Source organism: Cricetulus griseus, chromosome 6, assembly GCF_003668045.3.
Source record: "Cricetulus griseus strain 17A/GY chromosome 6, alternate assembly CriGri-PICRH-1.0, whole genome shotgun sequence".
NCBI lineage: Eukaryota > Metazoa > Chordata > Mammalia > Rodentia > Cricetidae > Cricetulus > Cricetulus griseus.
The window spans coordinates 146,313,557-146,333,156 of record NC_048599.1 but is presented as its reverse complement, the minus strand read 5'-3'; the positions used below and the strand labels follow the sequence as shown (position 1 = coordinate 146,333,156).

The 19,600-nt window shown below is 44.9% G+C and overlaps 1 protein-coding gene across 7 annotated transcripts in view; it reads right to left on the bottom strand.

The window, feature by feature from the left end:
* Mapkap1 (MAPK associated protein 1) overlaps nt 1–19,600 on the bottom strand; it is a 218,143-nt gene that overhangs the window by 15,810 nt on the left and 182,733 nt on the right. For 5 of the 7 annotated variants that reach the window (XM_027423729.2, XM_027423728.2, XM_027423732.2 and 2 more), the window contains one exon: nt 12,386–12,523. The exons of the other annotated variants lie outside the window; for them this stretch is intronic. In XM_027423729.2, coding sequence (XP_027279530.1) covers nt 12,386–12,523 — 138 coding nt within the window. The remainder of the gene's footprint in view (nt 1–12,385; nt 12,524–19,600) is intronic. 7 annotated transcript variants of the gene reach the window in all.

Sequence of the window (19,600 nt, the reverse complement as noted above, 5' to 3'; positions counted from 1 at the left end):
CCACTTGAAAAATCCAGACTCTGGGTAGATATTGCTTGAGTGTGTTAGAGCTGCCCCTTTACTGTCTGCTGGCCAGCATTGCTTCTGACGGGAAGTCAGCCATCATTCCTATCATGGCTCTGCGATGTACACAGCTGCTTTCTTCGGCTGCTGTTGAGATTTTTCTCTTTATCACTGAGTCTCAGCAATGTGATTATGATGTGACTTGATGTAGTTTTCTTCATATTTACCCTGGTTAGCCACTGCTGGCTTCCCAGACTGGTGGTTTGAGATCTTAGACTCTTGAGCAGCTTTGTGTTCCCTGAGACTGCAGCTACAGAGCTGTCAGAGAGTGTGATGAAGTGGCTGGCCTCCCCTCTCACCACTGGCTTCAGTCTGAGTCATTCCTATTGCTGTCTTACAGCTCACTCACTTTGGTAGGCAGACTCTGAGCAAGCCCGATGATGCCATCTCCTAATTCTCACGGCTTTATGTAACCCCTTGCTGTTTATGGGATGGCCTCATGACTTGCTTCTAATAACTAATAACAGAGAAATACTATAGGGATGTCATTCTCAATTAGGTCACAAGAGACTAGGGCTCCTTGCTAACATTCTCTTTGATGGAGTCCACTGTCATCTAGTGAGGTTCTTTATTGCGATGGCCATGTGACACAGATCTGAAAGCATTTCCCAAGAACTGAATTCTGCCAGAGACCACTCAGTGAACTTGGAAAAAGATTCTATGACATCTTTTCCTTCTCTCCCTTCCCCCTGTGTCTTGGACAGGATCTTACAATGCAGTCCAACTTGACTTCCTGAGTGCTGGGATCATAGTCACACACCACCACACTGGCTGACACCTTAAAGAGTCCCTAAGCTAGAGGACCAAGCCAAGCCATGCTGGATTCCTCTGCCTGCCAGCCTATAATAAATGTAAATGTTGCTTTAAGCCACTAAAATTCAATGTGTTATGTGGCAATAGTAACCCACATGTTAGTACTCTCTTGTCTTCCTCATTTCTTCCATTAGTGAAGGTTTTGACTGAAGAATTATTTCTCAGCTCTAGAATTTTCATTTGGTTCTTTTCCTTAGTTTACATTTCTTCTCCTTTGGGAAGGTAGACTATTTTTCATTTTAAGTTTTTGATTTTTTTTTTTTTTTAAACATTTGGGCTGGAGAAATGGCTCAGTTGTTAAGAGCTCTTGCTGCTCTTGCATCAGACCTGGGTTCAATTCACAGCATCCTCATGGCGGGATTCAAAGTCATCTGTAACTTCAGTTCCAGGAGATCTGATGTCCTCAAGGACCAAGCACACACATGATGCACATTAAATCTTTTAAAAAATTAAAAAATATTCACCTTATTCTTAACTATGGGTGTGTGTATCTTTGTTTTGGGTATGTGCACATGAGTGCAGGTGTCTGTGGAGGTCAGAGGTATCATATCCCCTGGTATGAAGTTCCAGGAGGTTATTCAGTTCCTGACATGGGTGCTAGGAAGTAAACTCAGATCCTCTGCAAGAGCTGTACAAGCTCTTAATTGCTGAGCATTCTCTCCAGCTCCTTTGAACATATTTTGAATAGTATGTTTTGAAACACACCTATCTGCTAATTCACCAACACTTGCCATTTCCGGCTCTATTATTTATTTATTTGAGATAGGGATGTCCTGGAACTTGCTTTGTAGACCAGTCTAGCCTCAAATTCACAGTGCTTGTCTTCTGAGACAGAGTCTTATTATGTAGCCCAGACTGGCCCCAAACTTGCTAACCTTCTGCCTCAGCCTCCTGAGTACTGGGGTTACAGGTGTGTATCACCATGCCCAGCTTTGTATGTCTGAACTGCTAAATGAATTCTGGATCCTGTGAATGAAATTCTACAGAGGGTATCCATGCCATGCTGCCTTGGGAGGTCACTGGTCTTTGTGTAAGTCAGTTTGGTCCCTTTAAGGATCCTTTCCTTTGTACTTCATTGAGCTGAGGCTTAAGCCCTGATGGGTGTCTTCCTCACTATTATCAAAGAAAGCATTTGACTGTGGCTGGCTTACAGTTTCAGACCTTAGTTCATGATCATCATGGTGGGATGTATGGTGGCACACATACAGGCATGGTGCTGAAGAAGTACCTGAGAGTTCTATTGCAGGCAACAGGTATGGCTTGAGCATTTGAAACATCAAGGCCACCCTCAGTGATACACACCTCCTCCAATAAGGCCATGTCTCCGAATCCTTCTCAAATAGTGCTACTCTCCTGTGGTGATATTTAATGATCTAACAAATAAAGCTTGCCTGAAGATCAGAGTGCAAAGCTAGCCACACTAGCTAGCCATAGAGGCCAGGCAGTGGTGGTATACACTTTAAATCCCAGCACTTGGGAGACAGAGGCAGAAAAATCTCCGAGAGGCCACCACGGTGTAGTGAGATATCCACCCCGTCCATACCTATAGCACTGACCATGCCATACGGGTGTGGTCACAGGTGAGGACATGACAGAGGAGAGGACTAGATCTGAGGTCCCCGAGACTGGAGAGCTCTCTCTTGCTGCTGGCTGGGTCACAGGGAACAGCCTGGGAGGATCCTTGGAGCTGGAACCTGTGGCGGTCACAGCCTCTCGTGTAAGTGCATTCTCCCCCAGTAAAATTCACTTAACCTGAACTGAGTCTAGTGAATCTTGATTCCCACACAGTATCTGGTGTCAGCAGTGGGATCATTTGCTCCAGTGGGCAAATTCACTAGACCACACACTGTGGTTAGGCCACTCACGTGTGGAGTGGGTTATCTGTAGCTTAGCAGTGCCCAGCATGAGTACTAGTGACCGTAGCTCCCATCCCCCAACCACTGCGCTCCAGCCCTGATAACCGCCAGCACAGCGATTTAGCTGTACCTGTGTACTGTCACCATCTTGAGCACCTGCACAAGCCGAACATGGGCAGGGTCAGTTGAATAGCCCAGTGGGACACGCTGTGGCTGTGCCCAAATGGGTGTGGTCAGTGCTACAGGTTTGGGCAGGGTGGATATCTCACTACAATCTGAATAAGAGAGAAACAGAGCTCACACAAAGGTGATCAAGTACTTAGAGTGATGGTCTTTAATCCCAACATTAAAGAGGTAGAGACAGAAAGGCATATGGCTGGGCGGAGAGAGAAATAAGACAGGAGGAAACAGGAGCTCAGGCAGTCTGAGGAGGAGTACAGTCTGAGGAACAGTGCATTCTAAGCAATCTGGAGATGCAATCTGAGGACAGGATCGCTGTTTCAGTCTGAGTATTGGTAAAGGTGAGAACTCTCTAGTGGCTGGCTGCTTTGCTTCTCTGATCTTCAGCTTTACTTCAATATCTGACTCTGAGTTTTTATTATCAAGAACAATTAGAATTCGTGCTACATTCCCCGATGGCACTCAAATATATGCACCTAGAAGGGCCATTCTTGTGCAAACCAACACAGTAGTAAGAGCTCTACCACTGAACTCTGTTCCCAAACTCAAGACTCCTTTTTAAGCTTTATTTGGGAGGGCAAAGAGGTCTCTCTAGGGCAAGTAGAGTCCATTCCCAAGCCCTGGCTTCTCCGGAGTAATCACTGAATGTCCTGGATATGCCATCACATGTACTGGCAGGTGACAGCCCAGACAGAAAGAGCTCTTCCCCAAGGTGCACCCTTCCACCCTTCTGCAAATACTAGCTGTGGCAGCCCCTCCAGCTCTTGGTCTCAGCCCATGGGGTGACACTCTTCCCTGGGAAGTCTCACTGCACTCACCCCTTTCTTCTTTTAGGGCTCATGGGCCTATCCTGGTGTTTCATAATGTCTGAGACAGGACTTTAAAATATCCCGTCCAGTTTTCTAGTCATTTATGATAAAAGGGCTAATTTGCTAGCTCATTTTGAAAATTGTATATGGGACCTCAGAAGCAATATAGTTTCTTTCTTCCCTCCCTCCTACCCCACTCTCTTTTTTTCTCTTTTTGAGACAGGGTTTCTCTGTGTAGCACTGGCTGTCCTGGAACTCACTCTGTAGATCAGGCTGGCCTTGAACTCACAGAGATCTGCGTGTCTCTGCCTCCTAAGTGCTGAGATTAAATCTGTATGCCACCACCACCTGGCACATTTTCTTCTTAAAGCAAGTTTAGGTACTTTTTCCATGTCTGTAAGGACAACTTAAAATTTAAACATCTCATATTATGGAATTATGTATTTATGGAATTTAGTATTATGGAAATACAATGTGGAAACTGGACATGGCCCATGACTTATAATCCCAGTACTGAGAAAACTGAGGCAGGAAAACTGCCTTGAGTTCAAGGCCAGTCTGAGTTACACAGTGAGTTCTAGGTCAGCCTGGATCCCAGAGCAAGTAAGATTAAAAAACAACAAACAACATAGCGGGCTGTGGTGGCACATGCCTTTAATCCCAGTGCTCTGGAAGCAGAGGCAGAGGCAGGAGGATTTCTGTGAGTGTGAGGTCAGCATGGGTTACATGAGGAACTAGAAGTCGGACAGATTCCTTGGCAGGCAGACAGATGGGGTAGCACATGACTAGGTAATAAAGATGCTGATTTCTAAGATGACAGACTTCTTCCTTACCTTCCTGACTGAGACAAAAGCCTAGTAGGCTTTTTCTCCTGCCAGCAGGGCTCCTACTGATAGACTAGCTCAAAAGTACAAGGCTAGATATGACTAGGACATGTTTGCACACAGTTGTGGGTCAATCAGCCATCCTGTCTTTCTATTAAACTGACCAACTCTAAATTAGGAGACAGATACAAGATACATGCCCAGGCAAACCCCCAACACCAAACCTAAAATAGGTAAAATCACCTGGGGGCTTGGCAGAAGTAGAAGGAAACAGACTCTGTCAGCCTCATCTGTTTTCACAGAACAGTCTATTCTCTTCCCTGTCTCACTGTTTCTTCTTGTACTAATAACCAAGAAAGGATGAGTTCGAGAACAGTAATTAAAGTCTAGGAAATGCACATGTATGCAAACTTTCTACTCTACCTTGATAACTGATTTGTTACGATGGGCCCAAGCCAACTGTTTAATGAAAACTTAGACACAGGTCCAAGTGCCCACTCCTCTAAAATACCAGCATACCAGCTGATGCTGGTATACTCTTTACTTCTTACTGGCATAGTGCAAGTGAAGGCTGTGAGAGCCGAGTACCTCAGCAGCAGTCAGTCTTACACAACACAGCCATTCACGCTGCCCTGTAAGCCCTCTCTGGAGTTGCTGGTGTCTTTCTCACCCACCAACTTGGCTCTTACCTCCTAACTTCACCAGGGCTGACCCTCTACAGGCCAGGCAGTACAGAGACAAGCATGTGGTCCTATTTAACTATACACCCAGGATAAACAGCAATGGTTGTTTTAGAATCCTTGTTACTACAACCTTCAAAGTTACCCATGTTTCCAAGTCCCTTTGTTGAAGATGCACAATTGCTTCTGGCTGATTCCAAAGCCAGGAGCTTTTGGGCAATGGAGGTGGGAGCATAAGTGGTACCAGTCAGGCATTTGCCTACAGCAGAGGGCAATGGATGAGAGACACCCTGGAAAGCTGAGCTCTTGGGGCTGGCCAATGCTCACTAGCCTCCATGAATGGTTCCAAAATATGGCGATGGGGCTCAGTTAAGAGCACTGCCTGCTCTTCCCTGAGTTCAATTCCCAGCAACCACATGGTGGCTCACGACCATCTGTAATGAGATCTGGTGCCTTCTTCTGGCCTGCAGGCATACATGCAGGCAGAACACTTTATACATAATAAATAAATCTTAAAAAACACACAAACAAACTTTGTGATGTGTCTTTAAGAGCAGTTACAGCTTAAGGTTAGGGGTTATTACAGCCATCAGAGAGCCTAAGGCCTGGAGCTGGCCTCTGACCACATGAAATCCCATGTCCAGTTTTTCTTCACCTTTACCATGAGCCACACTTGGTCTTTTCCTTCCACACTCTTGGATAAATTGAGGCAGTCCCCTGGTCACTTAAACCCATGTTTCCAGACTCCCTGGTTTGGGAAGGAGATGATAGATAAGTCTGAGCACACTCAGCAGCACTTTGCAGGCGCTCGCTCCTTCACTGAGCGTGCACCTCATCAATCACACTATTGTCTGCTTGAAAGGCGAGCCTTGTAAATGTCATATCCACTCAGGCCCAAGGAGAGGCGCATCCAAATGCAGCAACGAGTTTTAATTGGATAGTGTAATTAAACTAAAAAACCCCAGCAGACTCCCTTTGACAGGCTAGATGAAGACCCCTCTTAATGGGGCTAGGGAACATATCTGTTAAGAGGAGAGGCACTCTGTTTCTGACCACACTCCAGGGCAATCGAATAACTGGGGCATTTAATTCAGAAAGCCCGGTGCTCTGCCACCAGGCAGTACTCACCGTATTTGATATGGAACTTGGGAAGTGAGTCCATGTCAGACACAAAGAAGCCTAACACTGCTGGACTCTCTAATGCCTGAGGCCCGATCTGGGAGTTAACAGAGCCTGAAGGTAGGTTGTAGGCCACAGGGCATAAACATGGCAGCATGGTCATCACCACCCACCACTCACCTCACCTACATTCCTCTTGCACACCTTCTCAGGGGCACATACAGAATGAAAAATAACTCAGGTATGTGCTTCTTCACCTGCTGAACTAGGGTGCCTGTCATGTTGGAGAAGTGTGGCTATGTGTGGTCTCTGCTAGAGCTGCCCTGTCAAAGAGGGAGAAAAGAGAGTGGATGATCAGAGGGTTTGCTGCCTGGGCTGGGGTGTGCCAAGTGACTTTAGTTAAAAAAAAAAAAAAAAAAAAAAGTCTTGATCCATTTGCCACCTTCCTGCTTGCTTTTATTGGGAGAGGGGCAGGGGGATGCCACACAATCAGACATGAAAATTCCACATAGGAGAGTTAGTGAGGACACACGAGGAGGGATGTCTTACAGGGAGCCCATGCCAATCCCTTTCAAATGGAATGCCAGTGTCTCAGAAGGTCAAAGAGCTCAGTGCTGGGTCTCTAGAGTGCCTCTGGGGCACTCTAGGGCGCAGGCGGGCACAGTGGTGGGTTTCAGAGGGCCTTCCAGAGCCAGTTGCTCTGCTTTATTTACGAAGTCTGCGGCCCTGAATGCTCAGGTGGAGTTTTCTGTTTTAAGGATAGTGATGACTTTGCTCAATAACTGCTTTTGCTCCTCATGAAGTCTGCTTGGAGCTCTGTCTGCAAACCTTTGAACATTCCCAATACTGGTCTTTCTCTCTATCTAGCTTGATAAACCCATTAAGAGCATGTAAGTGAACATATATAATCTGCGAGAACTGGATACTGAATAAACCATCAAATGCTTTTAGGTTTAAATGAAAACTACATAAAAGCATTTCAGCCATCAATTTGGCTATCACCTCTAGCCAGTATGAATTCTGCTGGAAAAGCTATTTTCGTGCAGATGTGGAATTCAATGGGAAAGACTGACTCGTGTACCAACATCAATCAAAATGTCGACTTCCTTGGCAGCTCTCAACAGTGAGGCAGGTTCAAAGGTCACAGGATAAAGAAAAAAGCCAAGCTCTGGTTCAGCTCTAATATCTCCTCAGTAGAAGTCTTGCAAAAGTACCCCCTTCTGCATTAGCCTGGCTTTCATTAATCTTCTTGCCATCTTCTTTAACTAGTCATGCAGAACCGTTCGATAGCAAGGCGTATAATGGGGAAGGCCCTGTGCCTATTACCGCGTTAACATTCTCTTAAGCCCAGTGCAACAATAGAATGGGAGGCAGAGGAGAGCTGGATGCAGGGTGAGGTTTGGGCAATTCAATCACAGCCTGGCTTACCTATGTACTCTGACCCACAAGACACAAGGGGCCTTTGTGTCTAACTGGCTTGGCCATTAAGGCCGCTCAAGATCACAACAAAGCTAATCTTTTCCATTTAAGCTAAATCAATGTGGACAAATCATTATTCAGTAGCTTTAATTTAATTAGTAAATTAAATACACTACTTTACAGATCTTGTCAAGTACTTATGAAAAGAAAGATTCATGTAAATGAGAGGTTACCAATAAGCCCAGCTGGCTCAGCTCCTGGATTCTTAGCTGAATCCGGTCTCTAGTACCCAGGGGTTTTACTTACTAGAGTCGTGGCCATTGCTCCTAACCCCAGAGTTCCAATTTTGGTCCAAACAGTTTTTGGACAAAAAACCAAAGCAAAGCAAAGCAAAACAGAACACCTCCCACCAATATAACCACAGCATCTGCAGAATCAGATCTTCTTTAAATTATACCATTGTAAGAAACGTAATCAGGTTACCTCTATTCTGCTGCTTCCTTAAGATTGAGTATTATCAATACTTAACTGAGATACAAAGCACTTTTCAGCTATAAAGATGACAGCTACTTTATTAAGGTTTAAATCTGATTTCCTAATGATGGCAGCTTCCTAAAGACCCTGAACCTGCTCAAGATTCTTTTGAGAGCAGACTCAGCGTGATGGAGTTGTGAACCTCCCACGTCACAGAAAGGTCCCTGTTTTTGTTCAGCACTAGCGCTTTTTAAGAAGCCGACCATCCATAGCCCACATCTAGCCTGGATCTGCTAAGAGACATTAAAATTCACTAAAAAAAAAAAAAAAAAAAAAAAAAGATGTTTGTTGGAACCCTTCAAAATAGCACAAGTAACCCTAAGGAGTGGCAAGCCAGACTGACAAAACACCAATTTGAAGAATAAAGGCTTTTTCCTCCCCTAAATCAAGAAAGAGCTCATTCTTAATTTCTCAGGGCTCTCAAACAGACTTTCTGAATTCTTCTGAGTCTTTATTTATCCATGCAGGTGCTTTTAAGGCTGTATCTATTTAGTCATTAAGCTCCAGGTCCTTAAACACTCACAGGGACAGAGTGATAAATCTTCTCTCTGAACACTGGCCTAAGAGGGAGAAGCAGGGTGCAGGAGCACGCAGAACTGTTGGGGAGCCTGGCTGCTCTGTTCATGCAGTCTGTAATTCAGAGTTTTCCCCGTGCAAATGTTCAGCCCCTTTGCCAAGTCAGCTATTCACACACTTTTGGGATGTGGCATCAATTAAACCCGAGCTGTATTTCTTATGACGACCAGATGAATGGTGTGACAGCAGCTTTTTCCATAAACCCTGCAAAATGGCCGTATTCGAAGGGTTTAAAACATTTCTTTTCTGTTCAAAATTCTGACAAACACGTCTCAAGTAAGAATGGGGATAGCTTCATTATCCCCCCACACTCAACGCCTTTTTGTGGAGTGGGTTGCTTAATAACATGTCTGCTCTGTTTTCACAACTAAATTATTCCAGTTGGTCACACGTTCCAGTCTCTGGGAAGACACTTGTGTTATGAGAGATAAAAACATGAAAAAGAGAATATATTGCAGAAATCAAAAACCTTATCTACTTCTAGACTCTTTCTCTTTGCCATAATTCATTCAAGAAGCCCTAAGAATAATTTTTGATGTAAACTCAGCTACAAACATACATCACTATGCTGATAAAAATCACAGGCTAAACTTATGAAATATAGTGACTTTCATTTCTTTAGTGCTGCTAAAATAACTTTTTTCTAAGGTTCAACAGACATAAAAGATAAAAAGGGTTACCATTAATCCTTTAGGGAAAAAAAAAATCAAGAAGGAAAGAAAGAGAAAGCAGAGCCCCACAGATTAACCCAGTGGTCTGGTGAGGGTCTGAGGAGGGGCTGTTTAGATCCAGCTGTTGAGTTAATTTAGTGAAGATACTGACAATCAGAAACACACAATGTCGTTCTGACTCATTTACTAACATCATTGTGTGGGCATTTTACAAGAATTACAGGGAACAATTTCTTATTCTTCAATCCTGGTCCATTCAGTTCGGTTTCAAGTTGCCCAACATTCACCTCAGACAGGATTGGGGGCGGGGAGAGAAGGGGGAAAGGAGACAATGCAGCACATTGCGTTTGTTCAGAGGCCTATACAACTTCCTGAGGCAATGAATGAGAATGAGTGTAATGAATGAGGGAAGAAATGTCCCCAAGATAGCAGCAGGGCCAGGGTGGAAGGTGTGTCTCACATAGTCACAATGGCAGAAACACACAACATATTGTGTGACTGTACCTCCCAGCCTGAGTTCCAGATGGGAAACTCTGGCCTGAACGATCAGTGAATTTCAGCATCAGCAAGGGCTGTGCCAAGGGGTCAGATCTTTGTTTCGAAAGCCTATAATTTTAAAAGTCTTTTTCTTTAAAAAAAAAGACTATATCTGTGTGTATCTGTGTATACATGTGCATGAAGGCCAGAAGAAAGTGTCAAACGTCCTCCAATATTCCTCTCTGTCTATCACTTTAAGGCGAGGGCTCTGAACATGGTGCTCACTTTTTTCTCAGCTGGGCTGGAGGCTACCACACCCCAGCAATCCTCTTTGGCTCCTTCCCTGACTGGAGTAAGGGTTACAGGCATGCACAGAATGGAATGCTTCCTCTTCTTTATATTTTTTAAAGCAAAGTAAATAAATAAATAAATAAATAAATAAGTAAATAAATAAAGTTTCACCTGTGAATGTCCTAAATTTGGAGTTCTCAAATTAGTACTACCTCCACCCCCAACAGCCACAGTCCCTTTAGGTCCCTGTGTAACCTTTGAGTTCAGAGAACATGGCTTGAAAAGCACTGCTACAGAGTACTGGGCAGGGAGCTGTTCTCTTCAGCCACAGTGAGTCAACCTCCCCCCAACCCCCCACCCCCCGTGAAAGAGAAGACCCCGGAGAGACATCAGCAGTGAAAAGACGGCCTACCTGCTCTGTACCCTTAAGCTAAGGATGTGGAACATGAACACAGATGTGCAGTAATTGCCTCATGACTGACTCATCTCCTGAGACCATGGGAGGTGGGCGACTGTGAGCCTTCCCTTCCTTCCCTGCTAGCTGGGCATGTGACATCTACTACACCTTTTCAGGGCCTGGGTTATAGCTCCTCTAGGCATAGCAAGTGTATGTGAACGAGAGAGGGAGCCCAAATCTGGTCCTCATTCCCACTTCAGGTTAGGTCTGTATGCAACATGCAGGTGACCACTTGCTGTTTCTGAGACAAGTTATACAATGTGTCCTCACTACTTAGGAAGATTCCAGGACAAACACATTTTTTTGGTGGGGGGCTACCAAGATGGGCGGGTAGAATTAGGGAGAGGCTTACTTATGGCAGAGGGGGGGTCTAGTAGCCTTCAGGCTCCAAAAGCAGCAAGCACTTTTCTCATGGGTTTCTTTTGGCAAGCACCCTGCAGTCAGAGTCTCACTGGGGTGACAGTGGACAGCAGGGACAGCAGTACGAGGACAAGAATGGCCTCATGTCTCTCTCTACCCACGAAGCTTTCCTTTCTCTCTAAGCTGGAGGCTGAGCTGAAAGCTTTTTCATAGCTGGGTTTGACAATGAAATTAAACCCTGATCATGGGGGTGGGGTATGTGGCATGTGCCCAGCCTGTAAGCCTTGCTGAGAGGCTCAGCACTGTAAGGTGCCCTTTTAGTCATGATGACTTTGGAAACAAGCCACATCAGAAACATTTCCTGGCCCGTGCCTTCTCTAGTGTTCCTTCTGAGAATATAATTCCTTATAACACTTGTTCTCAAATTCACAGACATGGGAGCATAGGTTCCCAAATTAGATGCCCAGTCTGTACCTTAAGTTACCAGGCCAAACGTGCCTGGGGTGAGCTCTGGGTAACAGGGAACCCTGAGATGTTGCAGCCTTCCCTAGGCAACTGAGAATATGTAGACAGTTCTGGCTGTTTGCTTTCACACAGAGACTCCATTCTGAACTATGTGTCCTTTTTATCTCGTGCTAGTGCTGGAGCCCTAAAAATGATAAAGTGATTAATCTAAATACTACACTCAGCTACTTAACTGCAAAAATGAGACATGCCCAAACAGTATGTGCTTGGATGGTGTAGTGGCCTCTTCTGTAGGATAGGGCACAAGTTTAGTTATGAGCTAGAGGTCATGTAGCTGCCAATATTCTGGGTGTGCTCACACTTCAGTATGATGAGTGCCTAAGTCTAGCCTCTGGCTGCAACAGAAAATCCACTTTTCACGGGTATAGCACCAAAGGAAAGCAGTCTAGGGCTGACTGGTCAAATTTTCCCAATGGGCAGGAACAGGAGCACAAAGTGATTCAAGGGCTCTCCTGAACGCAATTTCCAGCAGGAAGCTGCTGGGTGACCCAGCCCCCCCCACAGCAAGGGGCTGCAAGGGTGTCTGCCATAGCAAGGTGGAGCATGATGAGGGCTCACCTCACACCAGGCTCTTGGTACCTTAATACAATCTGGTTTGATTAAAAGAAATTTCTGGTAATGAATTAAACAGACCCAAGGAAAAAAGGACATGGTGGCCATATATTCTCCCAGCACCCGGCACCCGGGGAGGAGGGGGCGAGAAAAGGAGACATAAATAAAGGACTACTCACTGGGGCTCTTTTCCTCAGCAAGGTCACAAGCACAGAGCAGGTCAGAATCGATTGAGATGGGCTTCTGCTTAATCCAAAACTTAGTGCTGGCTTTCTGATTCGTAACAGGGTCTATCTCTACTTTGTCTCCGGAGATACCTGTAAGGCCAAGGGGACACAAAGAGAAGCCATGAAATGAGGAAGGTGCCAGTGACTTTAGTGTAATGACCTGACCAGCTGGATAAATCATGAAGTGGTTGAGCATGAGCTCTTGGGGCTTGAGGGAGTCTTCCAACAGGCAAGGCTTGTAAATAGCAACCGAGACTCTCACAGTCTGGCTGCCTGAGCAAGTGAGCGGTGTAGTGTGGGGCAACAACCCACAGTTATAAGGAAAGCTATTAGGAGTGTGCTTTCTCTGATAAGATAGAGACACAATGCGGTTTCCCCACTGACTGCTAATAGCATTATGTCTACACTGAAATGACATAAACTACAATAGAGGGCCTTTTAAAGATAGTTCTGATCTTCTTTTAATAAAGACCCTAAGTAATAGATTATGTTACCGATATCTGGAAAAATTTTACATTAAAAACAGAAGGGAGGAGACAGAACTTTCCTCTGCGACACCAAATAATTTCCTAAGTAATATTTAAGGGAAGTCACAGGAGAAACAAAGTGTCTTTACACAAAACCTTCCAAGTTCAAACCTTGAAGCCTGGCTTTCAGGTGGGGGAGGTCCTTGCCTGTCTGCTGAGGGAGAGACCCCAGCATCTTCTTTGCATATGCTGGACAATGACCAAGAACAAATGAGTTGCAGGGGTCCATCCTTATCTGAGGTGCCCTCTGGGTATTTCTGAGAGGACACGGTCTGTCTGATACACTGAATCTAGTCTAGAAATTCTCTTTTGCTGAAAAGAGAAATTTGTTCATGGAGTGAGATGTAACCCTTTACCATGTGTTCTGGAGTGAGCCCCACAGGGAGGCTTAAAAGTCATTAATTTTTAGGTCATAATTTAAGGTCAGGGTCAAAATGGAAAAAAATAAAAAAGAAGTCAAGATAAAACCCCCCTGAAATAATCAGTTGTACATACTGTAATAGAAAGACAAGCAGGGCCTGGAAGAAAACATTAGTAGCTCCAAAGAGGATATAACCCCACCCTAATCCAGCTCAATTAATACCGACCCCAAACAAAACATGGACAAACACCACCACAGTTTGGCAGCAGACTGAAATGTAAAAAGGAAATAAAAACAAATCCAATCTCCATGACTGCATTTTGTCCCTCTCCATCCACTGTACTACTCTGTGAGCAGATTCATTCCAAAACCAGACAAAGGAAGAAGGCCATGTGCGGATGGTGAGGACGCTGAGTGTGCAGGGATGGCTGCTACCTCTACCATCTTTGGTAGAGACCAGCAATTGTTTTTTATTGGTTTTATTTTATTAACTGGATGCTGGGGTTGCACTGGACATATTTCAGGAGCAACAGATTTCCATAATGCCCTGAGTCCAGCTGACTCTGGGTCTCAGCTAAGGAGGGTTTCAGAAGGCTGAGAAGCTCTCAGGAAACCAATTTGGTTACATTTCACTTGAAATGGATTATGACTAACCCGATACCCTCTTGCCTCCAATTTGGTCATTAATTGCTAAGGAGCTGGATATCTCTGTAGTTCCTTGAAAAGAGACAAGTACTTAAGCCATGGCAGTGGTAACAGGGTGAGCATTCATGGAGAGCACACTGTGGTAATGGGGTGTGTGCTCATGTGAGCAGGGCTTCCCCTCCTTATCTGCTTCTTATTTTGACATTTATAACAGCCAAAATGAACACAGCAAAATAAATGTGCATATCTCTTATGTGGAAATAGACCTTGCCCAACATTCCTCTTTCAGAAAGAAAGAAAAAAAAATCATCACCAGACAGAGATGGTTAAAATTCTGTTCTAAGGCCATGCAACTCCTGAAGCCGCAGTCAGTCAATACTGTTAATGTACCTTGTTAATTTGATAGGATTTGTCAGGTAACTCCACTGGAAAATTATATAAAACTGTTCCAGATGAAAAGATGATAGTGACATGAATTAAAGTGATAGAACAATAGTGGAATATAAACCAGAAATGACACCCAAAGTGGCTGTTGATTTATTGCCATACTGAGTTTGGTTCTGGGCTCCCATGTATATTAGTGCTACAAATCTGGGTCCATTTAGCAGAGGGATGCTCATACATACATCACCAGCTCCTGCTCCAAGCCAAGGTCACTCCCCATTGCATCAATCTTTTCAACAGAGCCTACTTCACAAAGCAGGACTCCTGTAACCATCTCAGATGTAACAGACTGCTCAGCCTCTTTCATCTTTCTTTTATCATGTAAAGTACACTTTTAACTTCCATTATTTTTATCTGCAAATTGTTAGCGCATAGTTCATCCATTACCTGCTGTATCTGTGTATCAGTTGCCTACACTCTACTTGGCCACAGAACTCTTTCCCAATGACACCCTTTTCTGGGGTTACTGCCACTGAACCCCAAGACTACAGCTTGGGGAAGGAGATGTGGAAGATGAATGCAAAAGGCTCAAAATGAGCAGACAGGTAGAATATCATTTAAAAAATTGGTGTGCTCCACAAAAGCAGCATGCACAAGAGATTTTTTTTTTTTTTTCCTGAATCGAATCACATTTTCCCACTGACTTGGTTCCAGTGATACTCTGTCTTCATTTTGGATTGATCTGTAATAGGCAGGGGCTCCGACACTTTAGTTTTAAGTTTCTGTGCCCTGCAGGCTTTCAGTCAGGTAGTTAATGATCTGTAAAACTCTCACTACTTAAAGGAACCTGTAGGGGAATCTTTCCTGATGGGAAAACCCTTTGTACATTAAATAACCTCACAACGGAGGGGTGTGAATCGCTATGCTTCTTAAAGTTGAGTGAGGCCCCATAAACCAGTTACTGAACAAGTGCAAGCAGGCTGGGAGGGAGGGAGGGAGGGCCTGGGGCAGTCTGTTGAGGCCTCAAACCTAGCTGAGCAAATTTAAGCCTGGAGGCAAATGGATGCCTAAGCTTTTTTTTTTGGTGGCTAAAAGGTTGGAAGCTTGCTGGAGGGAGGATGGCTAGGAGGTTTACTCCTGGCTATGGACAAAGACTCTGGAGCTAGGGTGCAGTATGTGAGAGGTCAATCAGCACAACTGGACCCACTGGCCACTGCAGCCTCTGAAGTGTGCAGAGGAGGCGGCAGGGCCAGAACAGCCCTGCTTCTCTGTGAATGAAGAGCACAAAGAAGACTGCTACTGCTACGTTCTCTGTGGGTCACTGTCCTTAAGGCCTCTGGCAAAGGTATGACCCTGGCAGGCTCATTGTCTTCTAGCAGCTCCAGCTCCAGGAATCATGTGGAACAGTATCCTCAGGCCCAGCAGGCATGATACTGTCACACACATCATTTATTAAGTATCACTGAGCACTAAAGTGTCCACTAGGTGCCTTCAAGGCTAGAGAGCCTCTGCATACTCCAGGAGCCTCATGGAGTGGCCTCTCTGCTCTCATTCTATTTTATAGATAGATAAAGAAACTGGAACACAGGAAAGCTAAGGAACCTGACCAAGATCACACAGCTCACAAGTGGCCTGGGGCCTGAAGCCAGGAGGTCTGGTGCCAGAACCCATGCTCTCAGGCACTACACAACTACACTGGTCAGCAGGAATTGTGCTGGCTTCTACAGAACATGTCTACTGAGGGAAGGGGATCTTTGATGAAGTCAGAGAGCTTGGAAAGCCATTCTTCAAATCCAGAACTGTCTGGTTCCCAGATGGCTCTCATGGTTGCTCAGACTTCAGTCAAGAAGACACAGAGGAAACTCTGCCAAAGCAGCCTTGCAACCCTCCCTTCTCTACTTTAACCTGGGTGTAAGAAAATGTTCATATGTTAAACAAATGCCCTGCCCGTATATGGCAAGCCAGCACAACATCCAACATTCAATCACTGTTCTTCCTTCTGAATTTTGTGCTCTCTCTCTCTCTCTCTCTCTCTCTCTCTCTCTCTCTCTCTCTCTTCTCTCTCTCTCTCTCTCTCTCCCCCCCCTCCTTCCTTTTTGGTTTTTTGAGACAGGGTTTCTCTGTGTAGCCCTAGCTGTCTTAGAACTTGCTAGACCAGCCAGGCTGGCCTTGAACTCACAGAGTTAGCCTGCCTCTGCCTCCTGAGTGCTGGGATTACAGGTGTGCACCATCACCTCCCGGCTTGTGCATGCTTAGGTAAAGTTTTCATGTGACATCTCTGACATGCAGGGGGACTCCTTAAGATGTCATTTTTAACACAATTTCAAGCAACTCCAAATTATAAACATATGAAGAAAGAAGGGAAGTGGACTTTCATTATATATACATTTCTTCACACTAACACAGCCATGGAGTAACACAGCCATGATAAAATATAGCACACCCAAGAAAATCAGGCCAGAAGAAAAGTTTGACTTAAACAATTCTCATGTCACAATACCAAATGAAATAGGAAATAAAAAAATACTTATATAGGACTTAGCAAAGGCTCTCAGTGGTAGAACACTTGCCTGACATGTACAAGGCCCTGGATTCCATTCCCAGAATGGGGTGGGGTAGATGTTTCCAGGAAAGATCTCAAAAGGCTCCATTCTTAATTCTGGTTAGCAGGAGATTCTGTCCTTTACTGGTGCTGAAGCATGTACCCAACAATATGTATTTTTTTAATTTTTAATTTTATTTTATGTGTATGGGAATTTTTCCTGGTGCCTGCAGAGGTCAGAAGAGGGCCCTGGATCCCCTGGAATTGCAGTTACAGGCAGTGGTTAGCAGATGTGTGGATGTTGGGAATCAGATGTGGGTCTCCTTTGGAAAAGCAGCCAGTGCTTTTAATTCTGAGCCAGCTCTCCAGCCCCCAATAGTATTTTTGTCTGTCTGTCTGTCTGTCTGTCTGTCAGTCTACCTTCCTACCTACTTAGTTTGTGGTGCTGGGGACTGAACTCAGGCCTCAGGCATACCAGCTGGGAAAGTACTTTATCTGCTATGTACCTCCATGTCTTAACAAAGCATTGTTTTAAAAGCTTAAAGTTAACTTTCCAACCCTGCCATTTCCATTTCAGAGTTTGTTTTTCTTCCCTAACTTTAGTGATCTCTGATTGACAACGGAAGTGCCCCTAAAGTGGAAGACACTTCCACCCAGAAGCTCTCATGTACCCAAGGGGCTGAGGTGCTGGGACAGCTCCTTTGGACTCAGCTGTATGCAGCTTCCCACCACTGGTCACAAAGGCACTCTTTCCCAGTCTCAGCTACAACAAGCAGGTAAAGAGGACGAGCACAGGGCTGGCCTGGAGTGGCTGGGGTCAGCCCTTCCCTCAGAAGTATGGGAGGCCATTTGTCTTCCTTACCAGCTCTCCTCCCCTACCCACTTATCCGTCGCCATCCGTCATGACCTTTTCATGCTCCCACACTGACAGCTTCCAGATACAGTGAGTCAAACTTCACTGGAAGCAAACTATCACACCAACTGTCAAAGGCAGAAAACATTGCCTGATTGCTGCCCTACATCAACACCAGCATATAAATCCTTCCTTAACAAGACAGCTCAAAATAAACAAAGCACAACTCTAATGCAGCTACAACTCTCCAGGGAAACAATTTGTCCAAGGTTTAGAGTTATCACGAGGGGACCCTGGTCTATTCCAACTAACTAAAATATTTCCATTAGCACTGTATATCATCATCCAAAGGATGAGGCAGCCCCTGCCTTAGGTCCTTCTGCATACGTCAGTTCATCGAACATAAGCCTGTCTATATTTAAAGGCAGCAGTCAGGGCCAGGAACTCTGGATCAAGAAAGTCATAAGTTCAAATTTCAGTACAACCCCCTCAAGCTTTGACTCTGGAAAAACTGGGAAAGGATGTACAAGATGCTAACTCACATCTTTGGGGCTCGTGAGAACTATATTAGTTACTTTTTATTGTTCTGATCAAGACCATGACTAAAAGCAATTTAGGGAGAAAAGGGTTTATTTGGCTTACTCTTTCAACCACAGTCCATTATTGAAGGAAGCCAAATCAGGAACTCAAACAGGGGAGGAACCTGGAGGCAGGAACTGAAGCAGAGACCAAGGAGGGGCGCTGCTTACTAGCTTGCTCCTCCTGGCTTGCCCAGTTTGCTTTCTTATACAATGCTGGACCAGCCGCCTAGGGATGGCATCTGCCATGGTGAGCTGAGCCCTCTGACATCAATTATCAGGAAAATGCCCACAGACTTGCCTAGAGATGAATATGATAGAGATATTTTCTCAATTGAGGTTCCTTCTTCCCAAATGACTCTTAACTAACCAACACAAGGCACTAAGGCTATAGGCTCATGCTATGTTTAATGACTAATAGTGTTGGGAGCCAGGCATGGGCTGGGGGCCTGTGATGGGGTCAGAATAAGGTGGTAAGGGAGTCAAGGAAGGATATGAACAAGTATGTGCTTGGCCCTAGGCCTGGATACCTTCAATCTGCTTTGTGCCAGTCTTGAAAGCACAAAAATGTAGAGTGCCTGTCCAGCCATGTGGTCCAATATGTCTGTCACCATGGATCCTTCCAATAGCCTCCGTCACCAAGTTTCATTGCACAAACCTTTCTGTAACTTCTAAGACTTCCATTCTGAGTTGAAAGAGATTTCTCTGAGCTGGAGGGTTAGGATACTCATGCTAGGAATGACCACCTACACCGTATCCAGGTTATTCATTCAGACCAGGGTTTGGGTGGGGGTACATTCCCATTGGTGTTATTTTGAGTAAAGAATAACACCATGAGCCTGAGATTCTCCTTCTGTAAAATGGGGTAACAAAAGTGTCAACCCCTGGGTGTAAGGGGGATGGAACAGTACAGCACATCAGATGTTCATCTTGCATTGCTGCAGGAAACTTAAGTCACTATTACAACTCTTAAAGATGAACCAAGACTCAGAGAGGGAGAAACAGTTTTCTTTAATTGTGTGTCACCTGCTATATCAACAATACTCTAGGGAAGGAAAACTGGACTCAATGGGTTTCAGACAGACAGACAGACAGACAGAGACAGACAGACAGAGAGGAGAGAGAGAGAGAGAGAGAGAGAGAGAGAGAGAGAGAGAGAGAGAGACAGAGACAGAGACAGAGACACAGAGAGAGACAGAGAGAGACTGACACATAGGCAGAGAACTCAGTGAGAACAAACATGAAGCTGGGTGGGAAGAGGGGTGCGGGAGGATGGG